Here is a 21,328-nt window from a genome sequence, read left to right on the forward strand (position 1 = left end):
TGAAGTGCACTTTTGCATAATTATTGAAAATGTGCAATTACTGAAAATATTTTAAAATTAATGCAATGGGGTTAATACAAGTGGACTGCAAAGGGGGAAAAAAACCCAGTAAATTATTTTTAGCACTTAAAAGGCCACTGCTGGAGTTAAACGTCCTGTGGACTGCACTAAAATGTGCAAATTACTAATTATTAATTTATCCGAAGTGAAAAAAAAAAACAAAAAATGGTTTAATCCAAAGACAAATAGAATTATAAAACATAATTTGCAGTTTTAGATGGACTTACTGTACATGCTGTAAGTATTTCTTTTTAATAAACTAGGCTAAACATCATCTCTTGACTTTAGCTTACAGCTAGAGATTGATATTGATCTTCTCATCTCACTCTCAGAAAGAAAGAAAATCAGCATATTTCTCCAAATGATAAACTATCCCTTTATAAAAAAAATAAAATAAAAAAAAAACTCTGTTAGCTGTCTCTACTCCGTCAGCATTTCTGTGGCTTGAAACAAGTGTGTTTTTGTGGCTATTGCATTAGTTTTTCATTCAATAGTAACTCATGTCACAGTTATATTGCAGGAAACATTATGACAGCATCAGCATGAAGACAGCAGTTAAGACTGGCATGAGCGATGAGTATCACAGTTATTTCCATTCTTTTCTGGAGCATCTGCTGCGCAACTGTACAGATATCATCTTAGTCTTTCTATCTTCCCTCTCTCTTATTTGTTTTGTCTTTTCAATCTCCCTGTGTTTTTTTTTTCTTTCTTTCTCATCATCTTCTCTCATTTTCTCCACCCTGTCGGTGAAGTGAAATGGCCCATTGTAAAAGAGCAGACTGTGTGCGTCTGAGACATTAGCTGCTGATTTAGTGGGACATTAGTTTGATGGATGGCTAGGCAGAAAACTCCCAACAACAGTTGATTTGCATCCAGAGAAACTTGGGAGTGTGAGAATGAACACTGTTCAGCACTCTCATCTTTTATATTCTGCATCTAGTGATGACTTCCTAAGCTCTGTTTTGCACAAGATGAAACCTTGAGTCCTTGATTTCCAATCGAGCGGTATCAGAGGACCTGAACTCATTTAATCCTTTTTTTGTGAAATACATTTGACATAAATACTTGTAATCTTGTAAAGATCGATTTTTTTTCAACCTCTGAGCTTCATATAGATTACTGTATTGAACTGAGTTATAGTAGATGAAAAAATTGTAGTTTAGAAAATTAATGATTTCTACAGTAACTCCAAAAAAGTACATGCATACTTATCATCACTGTCTCATTTATTGATTTCTTTTTTTTTTTTAAAGGCCTATCGTATATATTTTATAGGTCCCTTTGTTGAAACATTATCATCCAATGATGGGCAATATTTATTTACAGAGATAAACTTGAGCCAATTATTCATTGTGTAAATGTGTGATTGTGTAATTTTTGGCAGAAGAAATTAAAGATATTTTCATGAGCTTTATATAGGAACAAGTAACCTTAAATACTTCGATGAACATAATATACAATCAGAAAATAAGAAGCCCCCACATACTGTCATGACAGATTTAGCTCTGTAGAGCAGATATTATATTTATCGACCACAGTTTCTTCATGTGTTTGTCATTAACAAGATAGATAGCGCTACGAGGTAAACCAGTGTGTGATACACTTGTTTCTGGTGAGTGTAATGACCAATACATCTTCCAGCCTTTCACATTCTACCACTAATTTAGCTGCAGTCAAAATTAGCCTATACCCAAAGGCACTGTCCTATTACTGTTTAACAATTCAGATGGATCTGGAGGGGACTGCTGTGTGTGTATGTGTGTGTGTGTGTGTGTGCGTGCATGTGTGTCTGAATTGTGTGCATTTGTCTTTACACTTAATTTACTCTATGCTGAGACCAAGTGTCCTCACAAAGGCACAAAAATGGATAAATCACTAAGGATATTTGTCTTTGTACTTTATAGCTCACAAACACAGTCTAGTATTACATACAGTAATACAGCCTGTGTTTTTGCGTGTGCAAGCATGTTAGTGTGGACTTAATTCGTTTGATACTTGGAGGTAAAGTACCTGGGAGGTTTATTAATATCCTGCCTAATTCACCCCATGAACCTCCTCTGACTGCCAATTTGACTGTCGCATTCAATCAACCAACACGCACAGAAACACACATACGCAGACAGACTGACATTCCCGCCCTCCTGTCTCTCTCCCAGTTCCAATTACTTTCACTCTTTTTACACACAGATCACATCGATACATGCATGCCCTTGTTTTCCTCTTCTCTGTCTCTCTTCCCCTCATCTTTGTCTCCTTCCATATCTCTTTCTATCATTCTCTTCCCCTCCATATCTCTTTTGCTCTGTAACAAACGACAGTGCAGAATGGATGCCCCCTTCATTTGCACCGGCATAATGTTCTGATGAAAAATGAAGTGATCCCTCCAGACAGATTAGTCATCAGTGAGGGGACCTCTGCAGGAGAGGAGGATGTATGTGTGTGTGCCTGGGTGGGTGTGTGGGTGTGTGCCACTGTGAGTGTATGAAACAGATAAATTACTTTCCCGGAGGCTTTCTGTTTGAGTATGTAATATTTCAGCATATATTATTGGAGGGCTACGATCTGTTCGTATTAAGAGCTTTCATCTGTTGTTCTGTCCTCAGTAACTAATGCTGAGCATGAACTTAGGTGAACTTGAACCATCTTAGTTTATCTTCTCTCGTCCATTTAGTGCAGTTAGACTTTCGCAGTCACGTACCCCAGCTGAGAAATAGCTCCCGTATTTCTAAAGAAATATCCTTGGTCATAGAGCTTCCCATTCGTTCTGGTAACACAAAAATAAATTATAGATTTTGGTGCTTTCCCTTTACAGTGCTTAATGCTGGCACTGTACGTTAGGGATTTAAATGTATTTTGCTGTTGCCCTGACTTCCCAGTAAGTATTGATTTGGTGATTTTCAGGCATTAGTCAAGACAACTGTGCTCAGTTTGGTTGAAAAACATGTTTTTAGTTATATGATGTCGATATTTATCATACACCGAATAACCACTGCTTTGTATAGCAGTTTTTTAACTTAAAAATCTAAACATCCTTCAACCTGCACATTACCAAATTAGTAGCAGACAGTTCCTAATTGGAACAAAAAAAAGTGTTGTAATGAATTCCAAAACCAACAACCAGCTGTTTATACATTTAATCATGTTTTTTGCGATATACATCAGAAAACAAAGGAGAAGAAGAGGGTTAGGGCATAAACTGCAAAATTATTAACAAAACTAGAACTCTGTAGCTGGGGTAGCAGCCTTATATATGGCTGTACTGCACTTTGAGATGAATCCTAATGTGATATGTGTGTTATTGGTTTTGCAGACGTACTCCAAAGTTGTAGATAAATCAGAACTTTGACCTGATGATAGCACCAGATGAAAAGTCGGGGGAAGTTATTAAAATTCACCCTGAGCAGGACATGAACCAATTTTCATTGCAATCCAATTTCATAGAAATGGTTTCTGTAATAAGAGTAGGGGATAAGAGAGATCTGCTTTTCCCAGCTGGATTTCTCCCGGAGAACGCAGATTTCTTGTATGCCATAACTGAGTTTCTAATCGGCCTTTTACAAGTACTTATGTGCATGACAAAGACTTCAGACAGGAAGTAACAGCGGAAGATGATTACACAGAGAGATGTGCAAATTTCGATTAAAACTAACACAAAGTCGCCTCAGCATATCTACAATCTGCTGATTCACATTCATGCTGTAAGGGAAAGTAGTGCTCTCTACTGTATGTCCTCCAACAGCCTTTAATACAAAAAAAAGGTAGAAGGAGAAATCAATGTACAGTATGTTTAGATTTATGGTGATTTTTCTTCTCAGGCAACTTTCAAGGAGCAAAATGTTGGGTTAAAGTGTCTGAGGTACAAACATGCAACTCATGGGGAAGTTTACTTGGGTAATTTCCACTCTGATGGTGGTGCAGAAGTAAAGAAACACTGCACTGCAATGTTATGTGAGTGTTAATGGAAGTTCTCTAGTTTAGATCCCTAAATACCTGATATCACTCCACTGAGTTTACACCCAATGTGAATAATGTCTATATCTGTTTAGCCTTATATGAGTCAAAGTTAAGTGTGTAACTGGAAGTGAAGTATGTGCACAAAACACAGACCAAGGCAGCTTGCACAGCAGTCTGTCTTGTAAAACTTTGAAATGAACAGAAAAAATGGCATCATGAGTCCAAATGATTATGGCTTGTCTCTACTGTAGCAGCCATTCGCACTTCCCATGTCATGGTTCACACGTTGGTCGACTTGAATAGCATGCATCTGTTGTCACACTGCGCAGTGTAAAAATGTCTACATAACACAAATTAAAGGAGCTCCCTTTCAAGTGATTTTATTGCTTTAACTTTTGCTTACTTTCTTCAAAAAAGACGAAAAAAAACCCCCATCATTATCATCATTTAACCAACCTTTTTTTGAGTTTAATTTAACATAATTTAATTTGGTTTAATTTAATGTATTAGAGGCAGGATATGCATATGAGGAACCCAGAGTAATGGATGAGGCACTGACAACCGCTGCACAGCCTGGGGAAGGTCATGGGTCGGGCATTCCCAGCAGATGAGTGTTGTGAAGCTGCTCCAGGAGCTGGATGAATATTATATATCAATACTTCACAAATGCAGACAAGCCTGTGGGGGGAAAAAAAGAACGGACGTACAGAAAATGCATGTTAGATCATGACTGAATGACTCTTGTCTGACTGTGAGCTGGTGGTACCTTTGGTAGCTGATACAGCAAAGCTGTGAAGTGACTCCACAGTGGTTCTGACACATAAACAGGTTTTAAAAACTGGATTACAAATGTATCTGGTAGAAATTGATGTTGGTTTGATTGGAGTGACGCTACTCCTAAAAACACCATTCTTTGCATAGACTAGGAATTAATGTAAATGTCAGTCTTTTGGACATTTTAAGCTGTGCTAGCTGCATAAAGACTGTATAAAGTGCAGATTTGCTTTGTAAAAGGCTAAAGGAGCCTAAAGGAGCAGTGCTAGGCTGGCTTTGTGTGTGTGACAGAGACCTTTTTAGAAACCGGTGTTCCAACTAATGTGGCTGTGAGTACATAATGACAACATTGCCAGTTTTGCAAGAATCGTTGCGTCACTCACTGCTGTTTCTCTCTCTCTCTCTCTCTCTCTCTCTGTCTGTCTTTATCTAGTCAAGGAAACCATTCTGAACTACCAGAGTCCCACCACTGGCCTTTTCCCGGTCAAAACATGCTCCACCTGCAAGGAGGCCAAGGTCCGGGACTCTCTGTACTGTGCTGCTGGTGCCTGGGCCCTGGCTTTGGCCTACCGGTTAGTACACACAGAACACACAAATGCACACTCACAGATAAACTGTGCCGGATATGTTTTGAATTTTGAATGTATTTTGAAGCTGCACTAAGCAACTTTTTTTTTGCTTCACCAGCCCTGAGTGAAAGCATGAAAAAACAATCACACTTTTGAAACGCTAACAAATCAAATTGACCATTGACGTAGCTACACTCTTGTTCCTCGCCTGTCAAGCTTTCCATTCCCACTTGGCACACATACAGTAGTTTACAATGGTAATGGCAGATTTACCACCTCAGATTTTATTCATTGATTGTCCAGTGCAACTGGTGAGCAGCATGTTTTGGCTGTGGTTGCTAATCATACTCAAATTCAGTAGAGAACAGCACAGAGCCACTAACATTAGTAAATATTCTGATAAGAACGAGAACAGTGTTTTTTTCTGGTCATGAATTGATTTTTTTTTTTTTCCTAAACATAACTTGTGACCCTGAAGACTTATGTATTTCGTTAATGATGTGCTCGTCGGCTTCAGAAGCCCTTGGGGCCAATATTCCACTGACAGCTTGTGCAGTGTTACGTACAGTAAAAGGTAATTAAGTCATTTTGTGTGAATATGCAAGTGAACCATAAACAACATATGAAGTCCCTTAGACAAATCCAGCAGATTTCAAGCTATTAGGGTAATACGATGAATGTATTTTTTTATTTTATTTTTTTTATAAAAGTTGCAGCAGAGGTTTGTGAGAGAGACACCCAATAATCAGAGAATGTATTACATTTGTCCAATACTACAGCATAAGTGCTGTAAAATGGATGGCTAGATGAATTATAGTCTGTTTATAGACCATTATGTGCAGAACAGGCCAATAATCCTTTGTTACATACGTTTACTTACTGTTTCACAGCTTTCTGCCGCCTGGATCCCTTCTTCTTTGACTTTTGGTTTTGTTCCACTCTCTTCTGTTTCACGCTTACTGACCTTGATCTCTAATCTGCCTCTGTCATTCGAAGGCTTCGCTTTATAAACACAAAGGGATTATTGATTCAAGGAGAACACTTTAGAATTTCACCGAGAAACGTCTAAAGGGCCCAAACTCTTTTATCAACCATCCCTGTACTTGATGCCTGCATTCTTCAGTGATTAGTTTCTAGGGAAAAGAGCACTTCCAAGAAATGAGCCTGTAATAGGACAGAAAGAGAGAGGAGAGAGGATGGAAAGAATGATGTAGAGAGTGAGAGAGAGAAAGATCGGGAGGATGGAGATGGAGAGTAGGAGGGAAGATGGTAAAGGAGGAGATATGGAGAGAATTAGAGAGTGAGGTGGGCAAAGGGAGAGATCAAGCGAACTTGAGAGATAAGAGACCGGGAGAAGAAATGGGAGATGGACAGAAAGACTGAGTGAAGAAATTAGATAGAGGGGAAAGACATGGAAAGAGAGGGGTAAAAATAGAGTGTACTGCAGTGATGTGACCAGCGGCAGATCCTAGTCATCAGTCATGGCTGCCTCCTATTAGAATTGTCACTGGGATTTAATTAAGATAATTCTCATCTGACAGGCTTGGCTAGTGCCATTACTTACTTCACACCCAGCTGCTGTGTGTGTGTGTGTGTATTCGAATATGTGTGTAAGATTCAGTGACTAGACTGGCACTTTAATTTGCCACAAACTCCTATTCTAAGTAGACATGATATGTTTTTTCCACCACCTTGCCCGTCAGTGTTGGATCACCTCATGCATATTACATTGTTGAATATTGTAGTCAGATAATGAATGCCCAATAAAAACCGCTGTTAGATGAAAAGCTGCCTGCTGTATCCTCTGGCTGCAGTCAGTTTTGACATGGAGGGTCACATCTAAAAGACAGTGTGATTAATGTACCGTGTACAGCTGAAGTTTAGAACAAGCTTCCTCTCAGAGGAAAGGTGTTGATACCCAAAGTCATTATTTGCATGACCTTTGTGCTGCCCGACCAGGAATGTGCTGACTCCAGCTGTGGTCACTACAACCATAATTGATTGACCTCTCAGTGGTATCTAACAAAGATTACACTCTTGAAACTACACAACGAACACTAGTCACCTTTTATTGTGATGCAAGTATAACAATGAGTTTTTCTAAAAGGTTTACCGATTGCACATTGATTTTCTTTTTGCGACCTTTGAATGGCACTGATGAATTGCTTATTTGTGTTTTCGGATCCCTGTTAGCTTCTACCCAGGTAACAACTATTATTCCTAGGTTCCACATAAAAACACAAAAAATCGAGACACAATATACAGAAGCCCACTCAGCCCCCTTCGTACCCAGGCAGTACCCTTGCGACTTGTGCATAGCCACATAACATTACGAGGAGACTAGACATGTTAATACAAAATCATTTTAAATAAAATTGAACAAAACAAACATTATTTTAGGCAGTCTACATTGTAATAAAAAGGTTGCTGGTTGAATCCCTGCTATCAACAGTGACTACACTCATCATTTACACCTGTAGCTGATATTGTTTTTTTCCAGACTAACCCAAAGGGCAAAATTTATTTTGTTACTTTTTAGTTCTTATGTGTTTAGTGTTCACACTGGCATAGTTTAAGTGAGTTTAAGTGAAAGAGGAGTACTGTGTACATAAAATCACAATGGAAAATCAGAAAATCAGATTTACTGCAAAGTAGGTTTTCACTTAAAAGTGAAAACTAGGTGTAATTGGTGCAAAACAACCATTAAGTAAAAATATAAGGAAGAGAAAAAAAAGACAAATATAAACAATACAAATATGTCTGCAGTATGTTTTAAAATGAAAAGAGATGTATAGTTGTGCAGGAATTGCATGTATTTATCAGGTATAAGAAATAACTTGAGACTGCAACTGGGCCTTATATGTCATAAATAATGATGAATAGGTAGAGAACCTGAAAAGGGTTTCAGGTGATCTCAGATTCAAATGTTTAATCCACACCACAGTTCAATTGAAAGATTTCACACCAGCTGAAATTAACCAAACCAAAAGGTTAAACATACCAAAGTTTATTTTTCTATCCTGATATTACATCAATTTCCATCTGAATAGGGACCTGTGTTGTTTAAGTCGAGATAATATATAATGCCAATAGTCATAGTTGTTGTTTTTGAAAACATTAATTACATTAATGAAATCTGGTAACATGATAACGTTGCAAACAAAAACTAGATGATCATACAGAAAACCTCCATGTTAGCCAAACTACATCTATCCATCCATTTTTCTGCTTGTTGTCCCTGTCAGGGTCGCAGAGAACTGGAAGCCAGTCCCAGCTGACATTGGGCGGCAGGGTACAACCTAGACTAGCTCACTAGTTTGAATACAGTTATTAAGTGAAGTTGTATTGTGATAGCCAAAAAGCACAAGACCCAAGTTAGAAATAAAACAGAATTATCTTTTAAAATCACTTGATGTGTTATTAATGTTTATAATGTATTTATACACTCAGTTTTTGTTCTTCCTTCATTCTTTCTCACTGTTCACCCCTGCTATGCAGCCGCATTGATGATGACATGGGGCGGACTCATGAATTGGAGCATTCTGCAATCAAGTGCATGAGAGGGATCCTCTACTGCTACATGAGACAGGCTGATAAGGTGAGTTTTTAGTCAGCCTCCACTCAGCTCCTGTTTTCACACTTCATATTTGCATAAAAGCCCCCCACAGTGCCACACTGTATTACAGATCAAAGGTGTATTCCTGAGCTGCTATTCATCAAAGCCTCTCAGAGCTGGAGCACTGGACACATCTGGTTCCTCTTTCATATCATCACATATGACAATGGGAGCTGGTTGCTTTCGTCCCAAGGGTTTAATAACCGGCAATCTGTTAATTGCCAAAGACTTTTACTCCGAAGGGGGAAATTTCACGCTATGTCTGCAGGAAAGTTGATGCATGCGCATGAGTAGGCTGTGAATGAAAACACACATTTTAACGTACCCCTAGCAGAACCAGATATGTCCTTTGTATGCCGTTTTATTTATTTATTTTTTTTTCATTTTTGATGAACAACATCTTTTAATAGAGCCTGTTGTGTCACTGTGTACGTGCATGTGTTAAGTGTGTGCCTTTGAAAGCCATTCTGTTTCATCTTGCCTCGACCTTGACGACCTAATTTAGGGGAGAGCTTTCCTGTGTCTTAATTACAAAGCTGCGTTTACACAGTTAATTACACAGAGCAGCGTTCGTTATGGCCCCGTCTTCAACACTTACTGAGAACATGGCATTTTTAATGGAGACGTGACACAAGGCCACTGCTGGGCAAATATTACAGAACAAATACAGCAGCTAGGCACCACTGCCTGTCTATACTATGGTGTACAGGGAACCAGGGTACTTTTCTTCACAGTTATTGACTCTGTTTTTTTTTTGTTTTTTTTATTTGGACAAACAAATAGTAAGAATGACTATGGCATTTGGTCCACAAAGTGTTTACAGCCAGACAGTGCAACAGTATAAAACATTTTCTCAGGCAGCCAAAATCGCTGGACTTTGACACTGGAGAGCCAAGTCCAAGGTCCAACATATTGTTAGGTTTAGAGGGGAAGTCAGCATTGGTTGAATTTTGAAGGGCAAACTAATAAAATACACTGTTCTGAAGATTTCCAGATACTTTTAGTAAAACATTCCCAACTAAACATAATGTGAATTTGTTATGTATACTGCATACACAGTTTTTGAAGGCTATAAGTAACAATCTTAAAATGACTCGCGAATCACTAATGTGCATTTTTAATACATACATACATAAATAGTATGTTTCTTCAGTACAGTTATATTGTAGTACATGTTGTCTCCCCCCCTTGCTTGCAATTTTCCAACTGCTTTGCAGTGTCTACAATCTTCTACAACAGCTCCAACATAATTTCACTTCACCTCTTCACTGCTGGAGACTGAAAGTCTCTGGACTTATAGCTGCTCTTAACAATATTGTTATATTAACAACAGATTAAATAACTGCTTGTAGTGTGAAAGGTGTTGTTTGTAGTGACAGATTTTCAATCTTCAGTGACAAAATGTGCAATGTGCAAACTGCAGACTCCCTTTAGCTCCACGTAGCATTTTAACACAGTTTAATTCATTGTTTCAGTTTCACAGCCGCTTTACTGTTCTGGTTCATTTTCACTGCTCTCATGGCATCATTTTTTGACCCCAGCAGGCGGCTGTTATCAGGAAAGAAACACCCAACATCAAATGGCAGGCAGACAAAGTTAGCAATTAGCTGGTGAACATAGTGAAGCATTTAACAGCTAAAGAGACCAAAACAGAGCTGAAAGAAAAGTGAATATTGGAGTTAATGTTTATCCAAATTAAAGATAATGTTGCTCTGTGCCCGATGCATTTGTAAAGAAGCAGCTGTTTCCTAAGTTCACAATGTGAATTTGATTAGGTGAGTAGGTTGTAAGTCTTATTCTAGACTGCCTGCTGTCTGAACTCATCCTGTACACTGGCTTAATCATTTTACTGTGAGTTGCCTTGGAAAATCAAATGTGCCTACTTTGGAACCATATTTGGTTTAATGAGATTCAAGAGTCTTGTGCATGCAATAGATGGAAAATAAATGTATCAAGGCAGAGTTGTACACTTTCCTATTACTGTATGGAGCAGCGAGTATCGAAGTGTTTCATTAATTTCAAGCTCATCTTGGTGCATTGCAGCACTTGAAACAATAAGCAAGATCTGGGGCCTCTCAGAATATCCCAAGAGTAGAGCCACTTGACACTGTAGCTCTGCTGGACAACCGTCAGAGAGACCTCTACATGGAAGTAGGTTTTATAAAAACATAAACAGCAGTACCTATTGTTAGCTGCTGACAGAGTAGCACTCTCACTCACTATCACACATGCACACTCCCACTAGCCACTGTGGGATGGCAAGAAGTGGAGCAGTTTCAGTAAAAGTGGGACAGAGGGTCTCCACTATGACCTGATGAGGAAAGAAATAGAGAGAAAAAGAGAGAAAGGTGGCAGACATAGTGTAGGAAAAAAGGGAGTCTGAGGAAAGAGATAAAGACAGGAATAAAGAAAAAAGAGAGTGAATAATATACTGGCACGAGAAAGAGAGGGCGGCAGGTAGAAAGAGAAAAAAAAATGGAGACAGTGAGTGGAGACTTGATGATGGAGAGAGTAGCAAGGGAGGTGGAGAGAAGAGAAACAAACGAGGTAAAAATGGGACAAAGGGCCAATTATTTATAACTCTGTGTGATGGGGCTGGCGGCCCAGCCATAATTTGGTGTGTAGTCGAGTCGATGCAGCAAACACACACACACACACATACACACACCAAAAGCCACTAACAAACAAACACACAAAACACGACTAACATGCTCAAGATTTTTTTTACGTGTCTGCTCTACGACATAGTGCGGTTGCCCCAGATCTGACCCTTAACAGCTGTGGAGCAGACCATGTTATGCTATTAGTAGAGGACAGAAATGTTGACTGTTCCAGTTCAGTTCATCTGAGAATCAACACATTACGTACAGCATGTGTCAGTACAGTTTATGGGTTCATTCAGTCCTGCATTTCAGGGAGTTGTACATCACCTTCATGTCATGTTTAGGAGTTAGGGCAGGTGTCAGGGTAGTACTATTGGAGGTGCCTGGTGCTAAAAATTAGTATGGACCTAAGGATTTCTAGAGATGGTGTACTCTACTGAAACATTGCAGTGAAAATATTTGATATTTGATTCTTTGAAGTCCAGGTCCAGTATGTCAGTTTTATGGAGCTCTACGCAGAATATGGCAGAAATGGAATATTATATATTTATAACTATGTTTTTTAATTAGTGTATAATCACCTGAAAATAAGAATTGTTTTATTTTTGTTAACTTGAAATGAACTGATGCCGTGGGTCCTCTTTCATGTTTCTGCCATGGCTTGAGATAACGCCCTTTGCATTTTTTGTACATTTGTGGCCATTGTAGTTTCCCCTTTACGGGAGGTAGGAGAGGATAAGGTGAGGGGGTTGCAATCATAAATTACACCACTAGATAGCATGATCCTAAACACTGGACCTTTAAGTGGACCTATTAAACATTAAAAGTGGCTAAAGGAAACACACTGCAAGGTTAAGAGGCAGTTAAAACAGAAGCACTGGCAGAATTACCCTCCAAGTTACAGATGAAATTCAAATAGAAAAAGGTGAGCTGTAACAACAAAAACAATACAGCCAACAACACAAAGATTACAATGCATCTACCCAATGTGCAGCATTCCACATGCTGTGTTTTTTAAATGTGTTCAAGGCTGCTGCTGTGTGGACTGTACCTTTTGGTGAGGACATGAATTGTTCTCCCTCGTTCTTCCTCTGCTCCCTGTTTACCCTTGACCTCTCTTTTTGTTCCATTCCTCTGTGTATCTCTTCCAGGTAGAGCAGTTTAAACAGGATCCCAGTCCCTCCAAGTGTCTGCACTCTGTGTTCAATGTAGACACTGGTGACGAGGTGTACTCCAACAGTGACTACCACCACCTGCAGGTGAGCCAGCACTCAGACAAGTGAAATGAAGCAACCCTCAATTAAAAAAATAAATAAAATGAAAAGGTTTTTTTATGTGTATATGCATATGCATATACACATGGTGTGCGCATCTGTGTATATGTGCATTACTAGTTGTCGACATCAGTGAATGTCCACATGGAACAATCATATCTTCAAAAGTTAGAAGCTTCTTCAGCTTCTAGACGTGCATTTTTATTATGTGTTATAAAGTCTGATATATTGATAGTGAGAAACCCTATAATACGTGAACCTTGCTTACTGTAAGATGAGTGAACAATGAGATGAACAAATTAGAGAATCAGTCTCTTTTGTTTTTGAGTATCATGGAAAGATACCCATAAAAACTATTTCCTTTTTTTGTCCTTCTGCTTGGCAGGGGTGTATGGTTGGAAAATTGTTTTGACTCAGTTGACTCAGAGGTGGTTGTGCATTAAACCGGCACTAAAACAGCTTATTCTTCTGTCAATGGTATTGACAGAGGTCAATTTGGTGTGTAATGTACAGATGGGGACTACATTTCTACTGAACGATTGCCATCCTTACATCTATACATCAAAAGAGCTAGATAGAAAATCAAAATAAGAAAATCACCTGTGATGAAGAAAAACTCAAACCATCAAAACTGTATAGATGTTCAACACTTAATGTATATCCATTTATTCTTTGGCTGCAACACCTTGAAATAAATTGTGTTTTTGATGATACAAGTCCAATGCCAAAGGCCTAATAGATAATATGGCTTATGTCTCAGTCCCTACACGATGTAGGAAATCAAAGAAATATCACATATGTACAAATGACAGTAATTTTTTTAATGGTACCTCATCTACTCTGTCCTTCCCTCTGTCATTGCTCCAGATCGATGCTGTCTCTCTGTTTCTGCTGTACCTGGTGGAAATGATCTGCTCTGGCCTGCAGATCATTTACAACACTGATGAGGTAAACAAGGCTCTAAAATGACTGCAAAGGTGATCGATTCTGAACACCAGGGATTTTAGCCCTGTCCTGTTTGTTGATCCGATATTTTCTGGCTATTTCACTAGCAGCAATCAGTATCCATCTTAAGTCCTGGACGGTTCAGAACAACTGCTGTTCTTACATAGATAAGATATTTTGCATGCAACAAAAAAATGCATTTCTTCAGGTTGCCTTCCTTTGTTCCTTTGCTCTCAATATTAAATTTGCTGTATGTATTGTACTCTCATAATTTTGAGCCATGCTAGTGTGGCTGCAGTAGTGGCAATGTCTCTAACTATTGTATGGGTTGCCATGACATTGACCTAAAATAGGCTGAATCCCACTGGTATCTCCCATCAGTCTCAGCTGAACCTTTATTTTTTATTGCTAATGGTGAAAATGCATTGTCGTTTGCATGCTGACATTAGCGTTTAGAAATGCTATGGCTGTACCTGCAGACGCTTTTCTTTTCTCTGGTTTTGATTTCTCAGTGCATGACTTGGCAACACACAAAGCATCTCCAATCATAATTCTGATGTTTATATGAAACAGTTTTCGCCCTTTGTTAGTCTATATGCACCTTGAATTAGGTGATGCTACCAGATGCTATAAAGTAAGACCAAAGAGTACTAAAGCTACTTATATGAACCCTAAATCCCTTACAGATATCCTGGAGCCAACACAAATGCAGGATCAGGGGACAGTATCTCACTTTTATAGCTCGGCTCACATTTATATTTTTGCTGAGCCGCTCAGTTGACTTTCAACAGGGAAACATTAAGATGATTTCATTGTGAGGGCTTAAATGCCCTCATGGGAGTCGAACCAGTACCATCTTATTTGGCAGCACTCCAACCCAGACTGTCACTAAAAAAGCTGCTTTGAATGTTTTCTTCAGAATTGTATCCGGTGTCATTTTCTTTTTGTCTTTTTCATGTTGGGCTCTTAATAAAACACGGAGGCGACTTGGCTGTTAAGTTTACACACTGTGCTGTTTATTGTGTGGCCCTGAGGAGCAGCTGGAACTTCATTAATTCTGTTAGTTTTTATAGTGTGCTCATTCACAGCTTTACTTACAGCCACAGAGCAGTGAAATTTGTGCCGCTGGTAAAGGAATCCATTTGTTTACTAGATTGGGTTTATCTTAAGACAGTGAGGACATGGTAAAACATTTTGCCACTAACCAATTAGTGCATGCAAGCTTCACTTTGTTTACAGAAATCCCTAACTAATAACCTCTCATTTTTCTTCATTTCTCACTGCTGATGGCAAACAAATTGACACTTTAACTTTTTTTATTTTTTTATGAGGACAGTACTGTTTATGTAACAGCCTATATTTGCATGTTAAAACATTGCTTATTAGGTTGTATAATTCAAGCTGAAGTGTCCGCACACCCCTCCCCCTGCCCATCCTTCTATTAACAAACATCAGATCCAGTGAGTAAAAGGACTTGTGTTCTCACTGAACGCTGTTTGAAAAGCATTTCATTTCGGACTAATCACATTATTACGGTCTCATTTATGAGTTTGTTGTTAGCTGTCACTGCTTGTGAAGTCCATTGGCGTTTACTTGACTGAGCTGGAAGCTGCAATGCAGTATTTCTTTTCTTTTTTTTCTTTTTAATTCTTGAGGTGGTATAGAAAGGCTGCTTCGTGTCCTCTGAGAAGATGCACTATCGACCTCTTTCCAGATGCCATTTTCAGTTCCATGCAGCATGAAATGGAGCGTCTCATTAGCCTGTGTGTATCGCACTCTGTGTTTTTCGCATAATTCACGTCTGTGCTTTTTTTTTTTTTTTTTTCCCACAGTGTGAATGCTGCTGCCGCACGGTTAAAAGCAAGCGACACATGTAGTATGCTTCTTCAAATGTACCCATGTGTGCAAACCACCTCCAAAAATAAAAGGCAGAACTGGCAGGGACAGTCGTCTAGTGGCAGAGAGACAGAGAGGCTTGTTTGGCCGGTGGGCAGTAACATTCATTAAGATACCATTAAGATACTAAAAAGTTCCCCTCGTTAATCACTCCACTCATAAAACCCCAAATGAGAGTACCGGCAAACACCTTTCTCTCTTTCCCAGCCTTGTCTGCTTTGCTCCCTCTTTCCCTGCCCTCCTTCAAAGACTGGCCTATTTAAGTCCTGCACAGGTTGTATCTGCTTCTTTCTATCTTTCTCTTTTACTCTCTCATCTCTCTCTTTTTTTTTCTCCCCCGCTTTGTCATTTTAGATTAAATCTCCCATCAGTCAAGCGCACGCACACAGACACACACACACACACACACACACATGCATCACTGCTACTTTCAGGTCTTTTTAATGATTCAAGGCCTTTAAGGCATCACACATTTTATGTCTCACCCCTTCGGTTTTATTTTCTAGGTGTGTCTATTGATTTTGACATGTCTCTATAGACAGTGTCTTTCTCTCCACAGGCTGTTTGGGCCAGATGAGAGCTACAAGAACTCTGCTAATTACAACTTTAAAATCACGGCCACCGTGTTCACAAGGACACAGCTGATGAGTTTTAAGAGTCTGTAATGAACAAGCCATGTGCCAACAATTACAACGTTGCTAGAAATGGTTGTTGTGATATGCGTTCTTTCAGTGTTGTGTCATGGGCAGTTGACAAGGCAATGAAGCCACAGCTTCACATAATGCCACGCTTAACAACTTAATGACACCTTGTCTGTAGCTGCAGGGTGAGTTTGACCTTGAGCACTGATGAGGAATCAGCTTTCTTGTTCACTTTACTTACCTTTATAATGAGAGAGAGAGTGACGCATCCAACCCTAGATCAGTATCAATGGTCTGTCAGTGTAAGGCCCTGTGTTTATGTGCAGCTGCAGCTTAAATTATATGCTGTCTGGTTGTGTTTCTCAGTACAGAAGTGTTTGCTACCTGCAGCCCTGGGTCTATGAGTGTGTGTGTGCATGTCCAAGATACTTTGTATGGGTATGCAGCTGCCTCCATCCATTCCCAGTCTCCCATACCTTGTTTGATGGCGGTGTTTTCTGTGTGCAGGTTTCCTTCATCCAGAACCTGGTGTTCTGTGTGGAAAGAGCCTACAGGGTGCCTGACTATGGCATATGGGAGAGAGGCAGCAAATACAACAACGGCAGCACCGAGCTGCATTCCAGGTAAGACAATAGCTTATCAACTAATAAAAAAATATTAGGGTTCTTTCAATGTCGTGTTACATGTGACTCTGCTAATATCCAGTCTCTTTGAAGGAGCACTGTGCCAATTTCCAATCTTCTTTTTCTTGTACTGATCATAGAGGTGGTATATTTATTGAATCCACAGAGCTTTACCAATCTAACCAAAACTACAGGGAGGGTTCAACTGAGAAAAGTTTTATTTTCTCCTCGGCGCCGCTGGGAAACGAACTGTAGCAAAAATAGATTGCCAATATATACGTACAGTATATACAGAGCTTTAAAGATTTCACTCTGACAAGTCGCTGTAATGCTGTAAATGTCACTGTTGCATGTTAGCTTTTGTTCAAGTCCATTGCCCTGCTAGTGCTAGAGAGTGTGTGGGCGTGCGTTTTAACAGGATTTGAGGCTTTCTTCGGAAATAAACTGAAGCAAACAATCAGTGCCAACAGCAACAAGAGAGCAGTGGACGATTAAATGCCTCCCTAACCGAGTGCTCAGTCATGTAAAAAATATATATATCAGTGCGTTCAGCCACGAATGGGGGCGGGAGAGATGATAGAAGGGAGGAGGATCTAACAGAAGGATGGAATAGTATGAAATAAAGGTGAATGGAGGAATAAAACCAGGGAGAAATAAGGACATGAAAGTTATTGTTATCGAGATAAAGATAAAGAAGGTATCAAACTTATAGTTATGGGAGTTATGAAAGTGAGACAGATGCACACAGTGATAGTGTTATTTTTGTCTGTGGCCTAAAAGCTGTTATAATTGATGAGATATTTGTCCCTTACACTCTTGTTTGCCATGTCTGAATATTTCCAGCGGGCTTGTGTTAATGGGGCCACACAGGACACAACAGAGGGCAGACTTTTGGTCTTCTTCCTGTTTAAGTTGTAAATGTACTGAACTCAGACAGTTAAGCTTTTACAAAAAAACAGAACATAGACCTTTTATGAATATTTTATCTTTGTGTTATTTTTGACATTATCAGCAGAAAGGAAATCTGCTTCAAAAGTACAAGTCATTTTAATTTTAAAAAAGCCTGCCTTAAAGGATTATAGGACTGAAATAATTGTTAATTACTAACCAATCTTTTATCAGCTTTTCTTTGGTCTTCATTTTAACTGGTGGATGCTTCCAAACTATGATTATTTTATGTTTCTAAGAAAGCTCACATTTGATTATGAATTCCTGAATAAGTCATATTTGTCTGTTTACATTCTCTTTAGATACATAAACCTACATTATTTGATTATTTTTCATGACATGTTAACACCTTATAGAATTTATTATGTATTAGCAAAGAGCACAGAGCAACCAAAACAAGAGCTAAGAGATGCTAAAATGTTCCTTAGAGGGGAACTGGAGTCAGGTGATACGTCTCTATGGGTCTAACACTACTAGTAACCCCTTTTACATATTATCCACAAACTATGGTTATATATTTTAATATTTAGCGATTTGACAATTAAAAATATGACAAAAATAACTTATTCTTGAATTTAAATAGATTGTTTTGTACAAATAACATTGTATTTCATATCTAAACTTCAAGTAAGCTGGCATCCTTCCTATTGTGCCTCCAAACAAGTAGACCAGTGAGCAAATAATCTGTGTTAAAGAAAATAAATGTGATGGATCAACAGCCTGGACTATTTATGAGGATATGGATTTTGGACCACATGTTAAAACACCAGGAAGGCCCTCGGCCAGTAAAGTCAGATTTTTTGTTACATGCTCCTAACTGATTGATCATCCAAGGTCGAACTGGCCTCCCTCTCCTCCCTCATTGTCTTGATAAAGATCCTCAATTTCTGCCATTGCTTATCTCTGGAAAGCATGTTTTTTTTTTCTTTCTCCAACAATCCAAGGCTATTGGCAGCAGCTTGCCAAGATATCCCCAAGAAAAGATAACAACTTCGATGTTGTGAAGAAGCACTGTGCCTTGCACTTCTTGTATTTCCTTCCCTTGAGGTCATGCTTTGGATTTCCACAATTAGTGAGCTAGCTTATACATGTAGTTGCCTAATACTAATTAACATCCTGTGTGCAAACAGAACTGTGTCAAGGGCAGATTCAGAACGGCTTCATATAAAAAAAGATCTGTGTAAATCATCAAACTGAGCAGACAGTGGGCAGAAAAAGGCACTGAACATGAACTGAACTGAACTGAACTGCATCAGTGCAAATTCACATAATTGGACTCTGAATGACTCTTTTAAATAATATTATTATTCTGTAATTAACCATCACTTCTATAACTCTAACTTATAGCTAGATGATACTGGTTTAAGAACCAGGCAAATTAGGCAACTGGGGCTCCAAATGTCCTATGTTTACTTGGTTCAGTTGTTATTTTTGGTAATTTGATTACTTATTTATGAATAATGATATTGAATTGTTAGTGGTTTTGGATAACTAAAATACAGTTTAAGTTTTAGTCAGAAGCTGTAATTGATATTTTCTATATTTACAATAGATGAAACGATTATATATAATGTGAAATGGGTTGTAGCCACAAAGAATTTTCACTTGACTTCAGTTCCCCTGAGCTTTATGGAGTATTTTATCATCTTTCAGCAAACTGTTTTGTTTTCATGGTCTGCAACTTTACTGGTTCAGTCTCACTGCTTTTATCAACTTGTTGCCACCCACAGTAGGAAGCTGTCAATAAGAAAGCTCTGATAAACCTGCTGTATGCTTCCTGCCCAGCACCAAATAGCTGGCAGACAAAGTTAGTTAAAAAAAAATCTTGCTGTCTTTTTCTGAAAACACGCACAGCAAACCTGGGGAGACAGGGTATACACAATGCACAAAGAACAAGGTCTGTTTGTGGCCAGTATAAATAGGGGCCAAACTCCAGTGAAGCAATTAATCCAATATGGCCTTAACTGGGATTTATGAACTACTGTATGTGAAAACATTTAGTGTAAGAGCAACATACTGTTGTGCAGTCTGCAGTATGAGTTCATGGATTAACAGTCTTCAGCAACATTTTCATCATTTGAATCTTGATCTACCGTCACCTGAAACTGTTGCATCATGATGCTGTTTTGGTCCCGTTTCCCAGTGTCATTTTATTTAACTTCCTGTTTCCCCCCAAGCATCATATCATCTCTATCTCTGTGTGAGGTGCTGACAGCCTTACTGACCAGTACAGGACATTTTCAGATGTGCATGTTATACAGAACTAGTTAGAACAGAGCTCTTCTCCAGGGTGAATTAGGCAGCCTTCCTATTCGGTATTTTAAGCATCGATTCAGGCTCCACTAATGGTATTGAATGCATTTTGATATGTCAGCAGATCCACCGCCAGTCATCGCCAAGTTTCCGGCAATCTTTTCCTCCTTCTTTTCTTTTCTGGGGAAATCTTGGCAGGGCAGAAAGAGAAACAAAATGACAGCGAAATTGATTTACATTTAGTCTGCACTGCAGTCACAGTAGCCAGCCAGTGTGAAATTCACTATACGGTTTTTATTAAAGAGATCCATTATCTATAGTAGACCACAATCTGAGGAGCTTTCAGCTTTAGTGAATCCTAACAGATAGCAGTTTAAGATTCAAGTGTGATTCTGAATACATTTGTTTTGTTTTTGTTTTGTTTTTCTTCTAACAGTTGTAATACGCTTATAGTTCCTATCACTGTCTCCATCACGAAACCACATTTGTTAGAAGCTATTCATTCACATCTTCCTTAATACTGCAACAACGTAAAGGAAATCTGTTTATTGTATGTTGTGTAATTCTCATTGTTTCTTATTTTTGCAGCTCTGTGGGCCTGGCTAAAGCTGCTCTGGAGGCCATCAATGGATTTAACCTGTTTGGAAACCAGGTATTTGAATAATTCACCCACTCCTGCTTGCACATTTTCTCCTCCTCATGTCCCAAGGCAGACTTGTCTCCTGTCTAATCATTTCACATGACACAAGATCGCATGAAAGATAGACATCCTAATTGAAATCTGCAGAGGCCCTTGCAGCTTCATACATCAGTGAGATGTACTTGACATTTGCAGTGCCACCTTGCCTGTGCAAAGACCAAACTGCCTCAGTAGCTGAATTTATGGAAAGCCACGTCTGTTTTAACATCTAGACATCATTGGCACAATCATTGCTGCTGTCATCAATAGCAAACTATTTCTCCAAGTGGACATTTGACCATCAGGTGATTATTTTCGTATGTTTGGTTTAGTTCAGCAAATTGTTTGTGTCTCTACAGACTATGATCGATAGTCATGGTAAATGTTTGTTCCTGGTTCCTCTTCCAGCGTCGATTACTGGATATGTTTCTCTTTTTTTGCGCTGTGTGAAGGAAAGGAAAACCAGGGACATTCATTACACCTACTAATGGAT

The 21,328-nt window shown here is 38.9% G+C and overlaps 1 protein-coding gene across 3 annotated transcripts in view; it reads left to right on the plus strand.

Moving 5' to 3' along the window:
• phkb (phosphorylase kinase, beta) overlaps positions 1-21,328 on the plus strand; it is an 88,753-nt gene that overhangs the window by 8,133 nt on the left and 59,292 nt on the right. For all 3 annotated transcript variants that reach the window (XM_010731963.3, XM_010731956.3, XM_010731950.3), the window contains 6 exons: positions 5,222-5,360; positions 8,856-8,955; positions 12,728-12,835; positions 13,718-13,798; positions 16,840-16,955; positions 20,745-20,808. In XM_010731963.3, the coding sequence (XP_010730265.3) occupies positions 5,222-5,360; positions 8,856-8,955; positions 12,728-12,835; positions 13,718-13,798; positions 16,840-16,955; positions 20,745-20,808 (608 nt within the window). The remainder of the gene's footprint in view (positions 1-5,221; positions 5,361-8,855; positions 8,956-12,727; positions 12,836-13,717; positions 13,799-16,839; positions 16,956-20,744; positions 20,809-21,328) is intronic.

Source organism: Larimichthys crocea, chromosome VIII (genome assembly GCF_000972845.2).
Source record: "Larimichthys crocea isolate SSNF chromosome VIII, L_crocea_2.0, whole genome shotgun sequence".
Taxonomy (NCBI): domain Eukaryota; kingdom Metazoa; phylum Chordata; class Actinopteri; family Sciaenidae; genus Larimichthys; species Larimichthys crocea.